This window comes from Manduca sexta, chromosome 22, assembly GCF_014839805.1.
Source record: "Manduca sexta isolate Smith_Timp_Sample1 chromosome 22, JHU_Msex_v1.0, whole genome shotgun sequence".
In the NCBI taxonomy this organism is placed as follows: domain Eukaryota; kingdom Metazoa; phylum Arthropoda; class Insecta; order Lepidoptera; family Sphingidae; genus Manduca; species Manduca sexta.
In genome coordinates this window covers 13560092-13573849 of record NC_051136.1, presented here as the reverse complement: position 1 = coordinate 13573849, position 13758 = coordinate 13560092, and the positions used below count along the sequence as shown (strand labels likewise).

Below are 13758 nucleotides of genomic sequence, written 5' to 3'. Positions count from 1 at the left end.
ATATTATATAATCATGATTCAACCATTGAACAGAAAAACAAACTCATCGGCAAAATTTGGCGAATAGAATACGATTTAAAATTAAAGACTGATCATTTGTAAAAGGTTCATTTTAATCTATAAACTGTTTACAAAATGTCATTATTCGTAGAAACCAACACTACCAACACAAAAATGGCTTAAAAAATGTTTGAAATCCAAATATAGTTATGGGTGAAAACTCTATTCACTAATGATCGAACTGTATCTCGTTTTACCGATGATCGAAAATACTATGAGGTAAAGTGTATTTTAAAATATCACCCAGAGAACACTTACCAGTCTTATAAATTGACTGTTGCCAGCAATAGATCAGAAATATAGTCTTCAAGACCAAATAAGTATAGTAAATATACTATAATTTTTTGGTTTATAGTGTTTTTTTTAATATTCATTTTTTTTACACTTGGCACCTTGAATGATGGAATAAGCCCTTAAAACTGCATTATTATGGTGCGTAATAACATGATTCAGGATATACTGATATTATCCAATAAATTATAACATATTTAATGTATTAGTATTTTATTTACACGAAATAATAATAAAGCAAAATAGGAAGTTTGAAATAAAATTTGTCTGAAAACTTAATTATAGATTCATAACGCATTTAAAATTATATTTGTGTATACTACTTAAATGTATGTTTGTATCGCTTACTCCTACACTTACATTAATTTATAAATCAACTTAAAATAGACACGGGTCAAACTTGACCCCAATGGGTCAAAAAAGTCCCAGGGTCAATATTGGTACATCTTAAATGAATGAAACCAACGTAATAATTGTAAGTAAATAATGGATATATTGTAATACAATAATATAAACCTACATTAACATTAGAGGGAAGGGACGCTCAGGCGGCGGGCGTGGGGTCGGCCGGCGGCTTCTGCTGCGGCGCCTTCTGCATCATGTTGATCTTGTCACCTAGGCTGAGAGCCATGCCCTGGAAGGAAAATCGATTTTAGCACTTATTGATATAGAATCTGACAAGTGAAGTCATTCTTTTTGAAACGGCATTCAAACTAAAAGTATAGAAGCGCTATACTTCATTTTCTACATATAATAGAAACGATATTTCAGGCATTTTCATTGCACCTCAATCTACCTTTAGAAAATAGATATGAGAACTGTGGGTATCAATGAATGTAGTCATGAATTAACTTAAGACTGAATAGATACTATTTTTAGAAAAAAATTGGACTATTCCGAGATGTTTGAATAAAAATCGTCGAATAGTGATATAGTGCAGCGTACCTGGCTCTTGGCGCGGATGCGCACGTGTCCGACGACGGGCGCGCCGGCGCGGTGCAGCGGCAGCTCGATACTGAGGTTGGCGAGCGCGTCCTCGCCGAAGATCGACCGCGCGTACAGGTTCGCCGCCATGAACCCGCACTGCCCTGACAGCGCCTGCGCACAAAACAATACCTTATCATTCAAATAAAACTCACTGGGCTCACTATAATTAATTTTATCTCGATATTTACGGAAGCTCCATACTATTAAACATGGTATACCGGAGTAACTGATTTAGTACTTCACGTTAGGGGATCATCCAAAGCATATTCAGTGAAACATGTTCAAGTTAAAGTGAGAGTGTACATTGAGTAAAACAAACTTTGAGGACCGTTAATGTTACGTCTTTCATTCACATGTAGGTTACTTACTATGCATACAAATGCATGGTAATGCACCTTGCCTCTGCTTATGAATGATCGTTGCATTTTATGCAATGAGCGACATGCTCCTCACGTCATTGAGTTGTACATTCAAAATAAAACAGTATATTACCTTCTCAGGCGTGAGACACTTCAAGTTTGTAGAGGCGAGGAGATGCTGCAGGTATTCATGCAGGTCTGTTATATTTGTGTTTACTGACACCTAGAACAATCATTTTTTTAAGTAGTGTTTGTTGTAATTTGAATACAATACGTCAAGCAAAACGTATCTTCATAAACTTAAAATAACAATGAAAATATAAACATGTTATCAATATTCCTCCCAATAGGAGCCTAACCCACGATATCTCAGTCACAGCCCAAGCCGATACCTTATTCTCCCATTCGAACTCGGCCCACATCTGCCTGAAGTCCGCATCACTACAGACAGCTGGCTGTATGTAGTCCACGATGTCGATGTGAATGTCGTTCAGCACCACCACGCCCCGATCCATAGAAGCGCCGGACACCTCGTATACTGCAACAAAGTGAACCGTCAACGTCAATATCAGCAGCGGCGTTAACGTCAATGACATCATTGATATAAAAATTAATGGCATTTTCAATATATTAAACGATATCATTAACGCCATATTTTTGTCGTTACAATCGTCATAATGATCAGCATCGTCACCGTCATTATCATCAACGAATCAGTCAACTCAATAAGCAAAAGGAAATCAACAAACAATTCATAATTTTGACAGAAAACATACCAATATTGCCGAATATGATGCCGTTCTCTGTGGAGGCGACCTTGACGTGCGCCTTGATGGTGGCGTAGTCCCTCGGCGCGAGCACCACGGCCGCGGGGCGCTCCACCAGCCGCAAGTCGCCCAGTGTCGCCAGCTCCACGGTGCAGTTCTGCAGCGTGTCGTCTGGTGGGGCAGAAACAAAGATTACCTCAAACTGTGGTTTTAAAGAAAATATAGTCAGTATGGATTGATTTCTATATCGGCATATTGTTTTTTTTTTTTTTTTTTTTTTTTTTTCTCGTTCCCCCTGGCAGAACCAGAGATTTTATATGTTTTATTGTTATATTTGTTATTTTGTTCATTTTCTTTTCTTTTTTTATATATTTATTTATATATGCTTACTTTACACTTCTCTATATATAGTTTTTTTTTTTTTTTTTTCTACGCATTTTTAGATCTTATTATTAGGTACATAATTTCTTACTTTTGTTACTTATTACTATATATATATAACCTTATATTATATTATAAGTAATTGTTTACTTATTGCTATTCTTGTTTATTACCTTACGTGCTATTTGTTTGCAATATTTTATAAATTTATGTCCTATTTCCTTGTCTCTTATAATTAAGTGTATATTTTCTTTTTTAATTTCTAAGCCTATTTCACACTCTATTTCGTGTCTTTCGCGTTGGTATATTGGGCATTCCGCGAGGATATGCAGGACTGTTTCTTCCTGTTCTGAGTCGCAAGGACACGCCGCGCTCTCCTTGCACCCGAAACGTTTCAGGTACTCAGAGAACCCGCCGTGTCCCGTAAACACTTGGGTGGTGACTGGATCAGGAATTATTTTCATTACAATCCGGTGTGCTGTCACAGCATCCGGGAAAAACATCTTCGTGACCGACGCGGTCTCTCCGGATGTATACCTCCGATTCCATTCGTCAATCGACTCTCGTCTGATCTGTCGTTTGGCGAATGAAATCGGGCACCGGTCGTAATTCGGCCTGGTCTTCATTTTCAGTGCAGCATCCTTCGCGAGCCGGTCGGCCCTCTCATTCCCCCTCCAACCCTACATGCGCTTTAACCCAAAATAACTGTATTATTTTTGTTGCGTTCGTTGTTAGTTATTAGTTTTTGTTTATTTCGAACGCAATAGGGATGGAGGGAGTCTCCTCTGGTGACTGTTTCGAGGGCCGCCCTCGAGTCGCAGAAGATGCTACACCGGGGTGCCTTGGCGCTTAGGGCCTCATCCACCGCATATTTGAGGGCCAGCAGCTCCGCCTGATACACGGTGCAGTACGGCGCCAGCTTTAGTTTCTTGATTCTGGTCTCGGCCTCTCCCTCCCAGATGGAGAGAGAGGCTCCGACCTTTCCCTCTATTTTGCTACCGTCAGTGTATATACTACAACTGCCGGCAGCATGCTGGGCCACATCTGCACCGTCCGTCAGTAATTGGAGCCTTACGGTCCTCCGTCTCGCCGGATGGTCCAAGCTGGCGAAGGCCACAGGAACCTCCACCTCTCTGTCTCCCGCTACCCTCGATGAGTACCCCTTCTTGGTTTCATATAAGAGTGCGGTTTCTCGCACTCTTATATCCAATGGTAGGAGTCCCGAGAGCAGCAGAGCCGAGTTTAACGATGTGGTCCTGTAGGCCCTCGTCAGCTTCTGTGCGAAACTTCGCTGCAGGCTGTCGAGCTGTTTCTTGACGTATACTTTATTGGACGCCGGCGCCCACACGCTGGACGCATACAACACGGTAGGCTCAACGACCGCAACATACAGCGTCCGGATGATTTGAGGCCCCAAGCCCCACTGCACCCTAGCAGCCGTGGCCAATTTTTTATAGAAGGCCATTGCCTTTCGGCAGGCCGCGGTGATATGGGCCTTGAATGTGAGCCCCTCGTCAATGGTAACGCCGAGTACTTTGATCTCTTTGGAGAGACCTACATCGACCTCTCCCATGCGCAGGATCGGCGAGTCGTACTTGAGCTTTTTGGTCACAACCATCGCTTTTGTTTTGTGAGGTGCGAATTTCAGCTTGTTACGAACTCCCCAATCCTGCACGTAGGCAAGTGCATCATTAGCCTGTCGCTGGACCGACTCCGTGGAGTCCCCATCGAACACCAGGACGACATCATCAGCAAACGCCTGACAGTAGTCGCCCCGGCGCTCGAGTCCCTTTAATAAGGGATCAAGGAGGAGGTTCCACAGAATCGGCCCCCCGATCGACCCTTGCACGCAGCCTTTGCTGGTCCTCCTCGCGATCTCCGTACCGGCATACCTGACCTTGACAAGTCGGTCGTCCAAGTAGCTCGCGATCACCCTTCGCAGGTTGACGGGGCACTGTTCTTCCGCCAGCCGGTTCTTTATAGCGGGCCACCAGGCGCTATCGAATGCTCCCTCTATGTCCAGGGATATCACTATCACAATTTTTTCATTATTAATTTTTGCCTAATATGTTTCACCAGGACATAGAGGGAGTCCTCCGTGCCCCTTTGTGGCATGAATCCGTATTGGCTGGCGCTGATGTTGGGAAGAATGTGCCACTTCAACCTGCCCACCACCATTTTTTCGAAGATCTTCCCCATCACTGGCAACAAGCCTATGGGTCTGTACGACTTGGCCGTATTGTAGTTGTCCTTCCCCGGCTTCTTAAGTATAATGACCGTTGCTTCTTTCCAGGTCCTGGGGAAGTACGCCAACTCTAGGCATTTGTTTGCCAGTGATAGGAAGGACATCGAATCCACAGTGATCGCTTGCGTGCAGACGTCCGACGTAAGGCCATCCGACCCCGGGGCCTTCTTAGGGTTGAAACTCCTCAGTGTTTGCTCGAGCTCGTGAATGGTGAACGGAGGGTCATGTTTCTCAGCATGAACCCAATCGTTCACCCGTCCGGCTCGTTCTCTAGCACGCTGGTGTTCTGCGTTATCTTCCGCTGCTGAGTCTTCCGGGTAAAAGGTTTCGGCAATTAATATTGTCGACTCCTTTTCATTTAAGACTTTATCGCCCTTGATAAGCGGTTGGTCTATCTGTCTCTTTGTTACCCTACCCAAAGCCCTATAAATTCCATCCCACATTCCCTCTTTTTCCTGCTTCCCGCAGAATTCCTTCCAACTCTTACTCTGTGCATTTTTAGCCTCCATTTCATATTTTTCCTTTGCTTCTAGGTATTCTTCGACGACCTTCTGTCTTCTAACTGGTGCTGCGCAACGGACTCTTCGCTTCCTGGTGGTAGTTTCTTTCTTCAGCCTGGTGAGTTCTTCGGTCCACCACGGTATGGTAAGTATATTTTTATTTTTTATTTTAGGTATTGTACTATCGCATGTTTTTACTATTATTTTTGTGTATTTTTCTACATACTTGTCTAATTCTGTTTTGTCTTCTATCTTTTCTATCTCATTCTTATTGATCTCATTTTCTTCTGCAAGTTGCTTAAATTTTTCTTTAAATTCCGTCCAATTAACTTTCCTGGTATTATATATTCTTGTTGTTGTGTTTATTTTTATGCTTTTTACTTTTCCTTTTTGCTTTTTACTTTCGGCATATTGTTTAATATTGGTTGTACGGACTTAATACTCTGATAGATATCAAAATTTATAATGATGCCTTGATGGATATTAATATTTCAAACAGTCAGAGTATTCATATTTCTCAATTCTTTGTAATCGTTCAGCAGTGAGCTGCGAAAGACTTTACATATTAAGTTAAATATTGTCATGTGAAACAAGCAAATGCTCCTCTATCCACACTAGCCTGCAAAGTAGTGACACATTGGTATCTCGATCAAAATCACAGCAGTTCGAGTCGTGTTTGATGTCGCTGTGTAGAGCACTGACCGGTCTGGTTGACGACGAGCACGTCGAGCACGATGTCGTACTGGTTGACGGCGACGATGGCCTCCGCGTACACCGGGTCCGAGAACCCCGTCAGCTGCGTCACCTTCGACAACTTGCCGCGCTCCTCGCCGCCGCCCGCCGTGCGGCCTGACACACACAGATATAATTAATTCTGGGGTTATTTACAATGTTATCCACACACAAGCAAACGAAACAAATGAGTAACTCAGAAAAAAATATAGATTTTTTTTTGGAAATTTAAAAAACACTTTCGTATTTGTGTGCATTAGAACTAGAAATATTAAAACAAAGAAGTAGTATTATGTTCTTTGAATAAATTAACTAACCAAATTAAGCTTATTAAATAAAAGTAGTGTATAATGTAGCATTGTAAATAGTTATATAAGGTAAGTACCGCGCACGGCGTTGTGCAGCGCGAGTTCGAACATGTCGTGCTGCGGCGCGGCGGCGCCTGCGCCGGCCAGCTGTCCGAACACGATGCCGCGCTCCACCTCCACGTGCTGATCCTTGCGACTGCTCGGCCGCTCCTGCGCAGGGCACGCACCACAATCACGATCAAACCCAGGAAAACATTGTAAAAAAAAGTTTTTCCTAAAACTGACCATTTTCACTTACGATGTTTTTCTTTCAAGACGACAATATTTTCATGTTTTATTTAAGTTTATGAATGATTGAAAGTATCTTTTTTTACTAGAAAATTTTGCAATTTCTTATATTTATCATCAGATATGGTGTGTTTACTTGTTGCAGCGGGTTGAGCAAGTGCGCGGCATCAGGCAGTGCTAGAAGTGCAGCCAATGCGCGGCCCGGCTCGTCCAACAGCGCACTGCGCAGTGCAGGAGGCAGTGCAGTGTGGGCCGCCGCCGCACGTACGCGCGCGGCCGCTTGTTCAGAGTCGTCTGCTGTTAGACCGGACGTGGCACTGCCGGTGCCTGCACGAGGAATTATTTTTAGAAACAGTAACATAATATGTTTCCATTCAATAGGGCACCGAACTCATTTTTGTCCTTTACTATTATCAAATATTTACGTTATATAAATTATATCACAGAAGGAATTATTAAAATCCGGTATAAAATCAACGAGTTATAAGTCTTTGAATATCGGTGGAAAGGGTAATTAACAAGAAACTGAAATGAGACGCAATACCCACATTTGACGTCATCAGAAATTACGACGCATGCGAAAGAAAGAGATGAAGCGATATCCCCACAACGCGCCCTCTTCTACACATTACAATATTTGAAATATGAACTACTGGCTTATTCTTTAACTAATTTTGATGCAGTTTTCGCAGGAGTGCTTCTGTTTCGTATTATTAAGTATTACATAAAGAATAATGTGTTAGATACACAAGTAGTGGTTGCGTACCGGGCGCGTGCAGCTTGTGGTGCGCGAGCAGCGCGGCGGCGCAGTGCAGCGCGTGGTTGGCGTCGCGCGCGCGCGGCAGCTTGAGCGCCAGCCGCGACAGCGCGCCCACCGCGCACGCCGCCGTGAAGCCCTCGCCGCCCGACAGCGCGCACCACAGCCCGCCCGCCGGCGCCGACGCCGCGCTGCACACCACGTCACATCACATACATTTGACAACTTTTCATTTACAAATTCTGTGATTCCGGCTCGAAGGACCGAAATTTATGCCATTATTTATAGATAAAATATCCACTACACTACCATAATTAGATCTAATAAAAAATATAGATAGAACTTTCGATGAACAAAACATACAACCACACGAAACACTCACGCTGGCAAGTTAAATGCAGACTGCGAAGCGTATGTACCATCACTGGTGACCAATTGGCGCGGAGCTGACGTGTCAGGCTTGGCCTGGGCTGACTCTTTCTCTTCCTGTTATCAAACATTGTAATACATTTAAATAAGGTGCTGTGAATTAAACATTTTTAATTGATAGTTTCAAAAGTCAATATGTTAATCATTGCGGCATTGTTATAACACTGCTGCTAAGCCCTCGTATACGTTGTTTCAAATAAGTTGAAAAGATTCAATTTAATAAGGACACCGTTCATCAGTTTATTTTTCCATAAAGCGTCAGATGATGACATACTGACGTAAGTAGTACAGTACCTTTTCAGCATCCTCGTGGTTAGTGGGCGCGGGTATGACGTCGGCCAGCATCTGCAGCGCAGCGAGCGCCCTCTCGGGCGTGTCGGCGAACTGCGCCAGCAGCCACAGCGCCGACCGCGCGATCTTACCCACGCGGATCGCAGGCACCGCCTCCAGGAGTTTCTACACAATCACCATAGCGTTGTCAATGTTGGTAGCGTCAACGTCAACACTATCATCAACTCAATCAATACTAACATCATTATCGTTAAACCGATAATTCTTTAATTATGTTCCAAATGCGTCTGCATTCTTCCTTCCTTGCAATTATTTCCTAGTATAATAGTGACTTGAGTTAGAACTAAATAAAGACTGCGTTGAGTTTATTACTATCCAAATTTTCTTTTCTTCATTGCTTATTAGCCTTTAGTAGTGTGCGATATAGGTTACTTCAACCGTACAGTAATAATATTATGCTAAAGAGTGGCCTAGTCAGACACATACCTCGTATATCTGCTGCCGCAGGTCGGTGAAGGAGTGCAGCGCAGCCCTGAGGAACAGCATGACGTCCTGGGCGGCCGGCTCCGAGCCGTCGCCCACCAGCTCTAGCAGCGCTGGCGCCACCACGCCCGCCACCTCCGGGAACTGACATACACACACAGTTGTTATTGCCTGTTCTATTTTCGAATAGTATTAAGCAGGATTTTTAGTTTCGGTAAAATTTTATTACGTAGACAGCGCTACGTGCAAATGCAATATTTTAAAAGAGCTGTTGAAATAGAGAACCCTGGAATTTTTTGCCCGTTTTTCTCTGATGAGAACTGCTTTCCGAACTGATAGAGTTAATATAGATGGAATGTAAATAATATACTTGAAGTTTGATTTAATATGTGCGTACCTTGAGCGCGGCGCGGTGCATGGCGCGCACGAGCAGCTGGCGGTACTTGGCGGCGTCGTCGTGCTCCGTGGCCGTCGCCCGCGCCGCCTCCTTGCGCAGCACCGACACCAGCTCCTCCGCGTGCCGGGAGCTCACCAGCTCCAACGCTGATACACACAATAAACAAGTTTAGGGCTTATACCTACACATCTGACAAAAAGTTTCAAGATACATGCGTGGCAATTAACGCCCGCATCTAAAACTCACCAAGTCAATTGTTTTTAACTAAAATTAAACATACATACCCAGCTGTAAAGTATGCTTCCTGACATCAAGGTCTGAAGAAGCTAGCACCCTGAGGACATCCATTGCGAGATCCGGCAACGCTCGCGCCGCTGCCTCCCGCGCCTCCTCCCTGAGGGCCGCCAGCCGACCAACCACGATCAGCTTCACGTTGTTGTCGCTCTCCTTCACTATCAGGTCGATGTAGCACGCGGCCGCAGCCTATATTTACCACATTAGTTAAGGAAAAATACTCATAATTTTTTGGTCCTTCAAGTCGGATGTGGTGCAAAACTTTAACTTTTGATACATCGTAGTCACAGAGTAAGCAGTAAGACAAAACGAGACCCTCTCAACTAGCGCCATAAGTATATTTTGTAACATAGCAGACATAATTTACTTGTCTATTAGAATAGAATAGGCTAGTACAATATCAGAAACTTAGAAAAACTTAAAATAAACTTATTGTAATGACACTGGAAAGCACATTTTACCTTGACAGCGGCGGGCGCGCTGGAGAGCGTGACGAGCGTGCCGGCGGCCTCGTAGCGCACCGCGGCGCTGCCCGCGTTCAGCAGCCCGTACACCGTGCGGATGAACTGCGACCGCGACGACGGGTTCGCGTGACACACCTGCCCCACACAACAACTCATGTGTATAAAAATTACAGTGGGCAAGAGTATGTTCGAATCCACCACACATCTTACAATGAAGAACATTATGAATTAGGCACACCATTACAATGTGTATGATTAAAATCAAATACGCTAACATTTAAATTGAAATAAATGAATACTCCCAATGCCTTAAATATAGTTATGTCTCGACAAAACCATGAAAATCTTATATCTTATAATAAACTTATACATGTTACGATTTATCAATCATGTACTCAAATATCTCTGCAAGATTCAAACCTACAACCTCGTATTCTACATAATTCTACAACAGACCTGTTTCAATTTCATGGCCTTACCTTATAAATGAGCTCCACAATGACGAGCTGCAGTATATCCCCGAAGGTGTGCACGTTATCCAGCCGGGACGACAGGTACGACAGCGCTCGCTCCTGGTCCACATGCAGCAGCATCAGGAACGCGTTGCGCTTACAGGACATGTCCTGCTCGCCCTCCAAGAAGTTAGCCACCAGCTCAGGTGCATCCGGGATCAGGAACTCAAAATTACTGAATCAAAACAAGTGTGGTCACTAAAAATATTATACTGACCCTAGTAAATCGCATTCTCTGAAAGTGATGTGTTACATAGTAAAATTGCAATTGTCTAAACAATGTTTTCTCTGTAAATATATTGTGATAAATAGTTTTACATTTAATGAAGTAGTACAAAGGCAAATGGAGAGTTTTTATAACATAATATTTTTACTAAAAAAGTGTTCTGCAATCTAATAGTCCTAAAACACCTTTAAAATTAAAAAAGTAAATATGAATCATGTTCCTATGCCCATAATACCGTAACCTTACCGATATATGGTAAATATGGCGAGCACAGCATTCCGCCTGACGTATGAGTGCCTGTGATCAAGACAAGCGCGGATAGCTGGCATCAGGGGCTCCAGCAGCTCCGGCTCCTTCAGCTTGCACAGGAAGCGCAGCGTAGACCCACGGATGTACTCATTTGGGTGTTGCAGGTCCTGGTAGAGTGAAGTCATTGTTATAGATATTGTTAAGCACACATATTTTCAAAGAATTTCATTAGGATCAAGAATTTCTATAATTGAACTACAGACATTCATATAGTCTTTGGTCACTATTTTTGGATGGACACTAAGTATCCTAAGGCCTATAACACAAATGTGTTTTGGGACAAGTCTATGACTACCTAATCGCAAGCAATTGAAGTGTGTGTTCTAAACCAAAACTTTCAATTATTAATTCATATTGTTGCATAGTTGTATTGCTCACTATCGCCCTGAGATCTTGGCCTACGAATTTTAGGATGGATAGTGATATATTGTTTTCTCTCTCAGTATCAGCCCAATCTGGAATTGTCCCGATTAAATAGCAATAGATGAGTCCCCTATTAAACACTAGCTATGTTAAAGACTTAACATAGGTAGTGAAATGACGATGTGCCTACTTCTAAGGGAAATAGATGTAATGTTATGTATGTATGTAAATATAAAAATATAGGTCAAATGCCATAGCCTACCTTCCTGTATGCATCACAGACAAGGATCATCTCCTGCATGAGCTTGCCATCAGGAGTTGTCTTTGGCACTATCTCCCAGAAGATCAATAGCAACTTCTTGATGGTGTGGTCCTGGAGTGGGAGCACAAATCTGATAATGATCATCAACAGTCCAGGGATCTTCTCACCAGACAGAATGATGCTGATTGTCTTCTTTAGTGCTTCTATCTTCTTTTTTATGTCACCCTTCTCTGCAATATAAATTATTTATAGAGCAATTGTTATTGAATTAGGTATGTAACCAAAACGTGAACTTTTTCATTTGTGCATTTATGTGTGGTTACATTTCCATTTGTTGCTTTTAAAGGAACCTCAGCTCTTCATCCTCAATATCTATATATACATTCCGACATTAGTAAAATCAGTGCTGTCTCAGTGGAGGGGTCATATAAAAAAGAAGAAGACTAGCAACATACCTGCCATGGCTGTACTCTATTTATTTCTTTAAAACTCTTTTTAATTCTACTGTTGTATTTGATTTGAAAAAGAAACTAATAATTTAGTCTTAGTTGTTCTGTTATTGTGGAGTAAGTAAAAAAACCATACCCAAATCAATCTTAAGTTGCATCTCATTGTGAGGCTCCGAGTCTGTTGGGAAGTTGATCAAAGTGTAGCATGGCTGTTCCACGCCCGCCATGCTGCAGATAAAAGGAATATGTATACAACCAGGATAATTTTTACATTAACCGAGATTAAAATTTCCTTTATAGATATTTGGATGTTTTAGAAGGAAATGTACAAATCATGATTTCATTTTCTTAACCAGATTGATACAAATCCAGGATTAAAATAATGGTTACTTTTAATGTTAAGAGGTACCTCTTTATTCACATAAAGAGGTCACATCTATCTGGTTAACAAATTGAAATCATGATTTATGCATTTCCTTCTTAAACATCCAAATCTTAATAAACTTTCATTTATAACATGAATAAGAACCAGTTGGCTGGCAATGCCTTTGGGTATTTATCTTGATTTTAAATATTCAGATAGTGTTTGCATACTTTATCAATATATTTGATTGATATCACAAACATGGATTTGATTTTAACATACTTCTTGCCACCAGATTTCCAGTGTTTCTGCTACTGTATGTAATGAACATGTCAAGATTATGTACCTTGAGTTTCCTATCTAAACTCTAGTTCTTGTGATCTACACTGTGGAACTAATTTAACCTAAAACATATGTCTACAAGTATGTTACATACACTGATTTACAATATTCACACTGAAATACAATAGAATGAAAATATTTACAGCTGGTTTATTGAAAGCTATATAAGACGAAGTTCACCACGCGACGTGGTTTAAAAATCTAATTAGAAAATAAATAGAAGTTACCAATAGGCATCTAATGCTTAACAAAATTACATTATAGGACTCAAAGTAAACATGAATGATTAAACTAGATAAAACTCTAAACATGCAACTTCTAAGAAATGTAAAATATATATTAATTATTTGAAGGACCGTACTCCATCTATTTTGCAGGATTATCAGATAAATATCGGGTGCAGGCGTCCGGTAGGATGACGACATGTAAGGGTTGAACTAACCTGACAGAGGTCCAAAATTACACTTCCTTGCCTAAAAAACGACGGTATTTGGGTTTCTATTAGACTAAATGATCACGATATACAATAATTTCACTGAAATTAGTTATATTTCACAATTCAAAACATATAATACGTGTCCACATCCAACAACTTAAACGTCAGCTTGACGTTTGTTTTTTTAATAATAGTTATGCTCACTTACAAATACTATTTACAATCGATTATAATTACATAATATCATTCGTTAATCGTTACCAATGTAATAGGTAACAAAATATTTTCTTTTATTTTTGAATAAGAACTGTTCCAAATTCTCTTATCCTTCATATTATATTTATTTTTATGCCCAAAAAATTTGTATTTGAAATGAAGAGATGAGAATAAACCAATTAAAGAATATCTTTTTACAGAATAATAAATCGAGAGAACATTAAAAAAGTGTATTCGCTATAGTTG

At 41.4% G+C, this 13758-nt stretch overlaps 1 protein-coding gene across 1 annotated transcript; it reads right to left on the bottom strand.

Moving 5' to 3' along the window:
* Positions 1-92: 92 nt before the first annotated feature.
* Positions 93-13490, bottom strand: LOC115442030 (coatomer subunit beta). The gene is made up of 20 exons (XM_030166981.2): positions 13303-13490; positions 12291-12382; positions 11706-11935; positions 11018-11187; positions 10513-10720; positions 10031-10168; positions 9560-9758; positions 9276-9421; positions 8882-9022; positions 8399-8560; positions 8058-8161; positions 7685-7866; positions 7055-7245; positions 6708-6840; positions 6293-6439; positions 2474-2635; positions 2090-2235; positions 1831-1920; positions 1297-1449; positions 93-985 (listed from the first exon to the last, which is right to left on the bottom strand). Exons 2-20 carry the CDS (start codon positions 12379-12381, stop codon positions 896-898), a joined length of 2883 nt encoding a protein of 960 aa, XP_030022841.1. The 5' UTR covers position 12382; positions 13303-13490; the 3' UTR covers positions 93-895.
* Between the last annotated feature and the right edge of the window lie 268 nt (positions 13491-13758).

Coding starts and splice junctions, on each gene's coding strand:
- LOC115442030 (XM_030166981.2), bottom strand. CDS start 12,381: ATGGCGGGCGTGGAACAGCCATGCTACACTTTGATCAACTTCCCAACA. Junction 10,721..11,017: donor GCCATATTTACCATATATCG/GTAAGGTTACGG, acceptor GTTTTGATTCAG/TAATTTTGAGTTCCTGATCC. Junction 6,440..6,707: donor GCTGCACAACGCCGTGCGCG/GTACTTACCTTA, acceptor TGTGTGTGTCAG/GCCGCACGGCGGGCGGCGGC.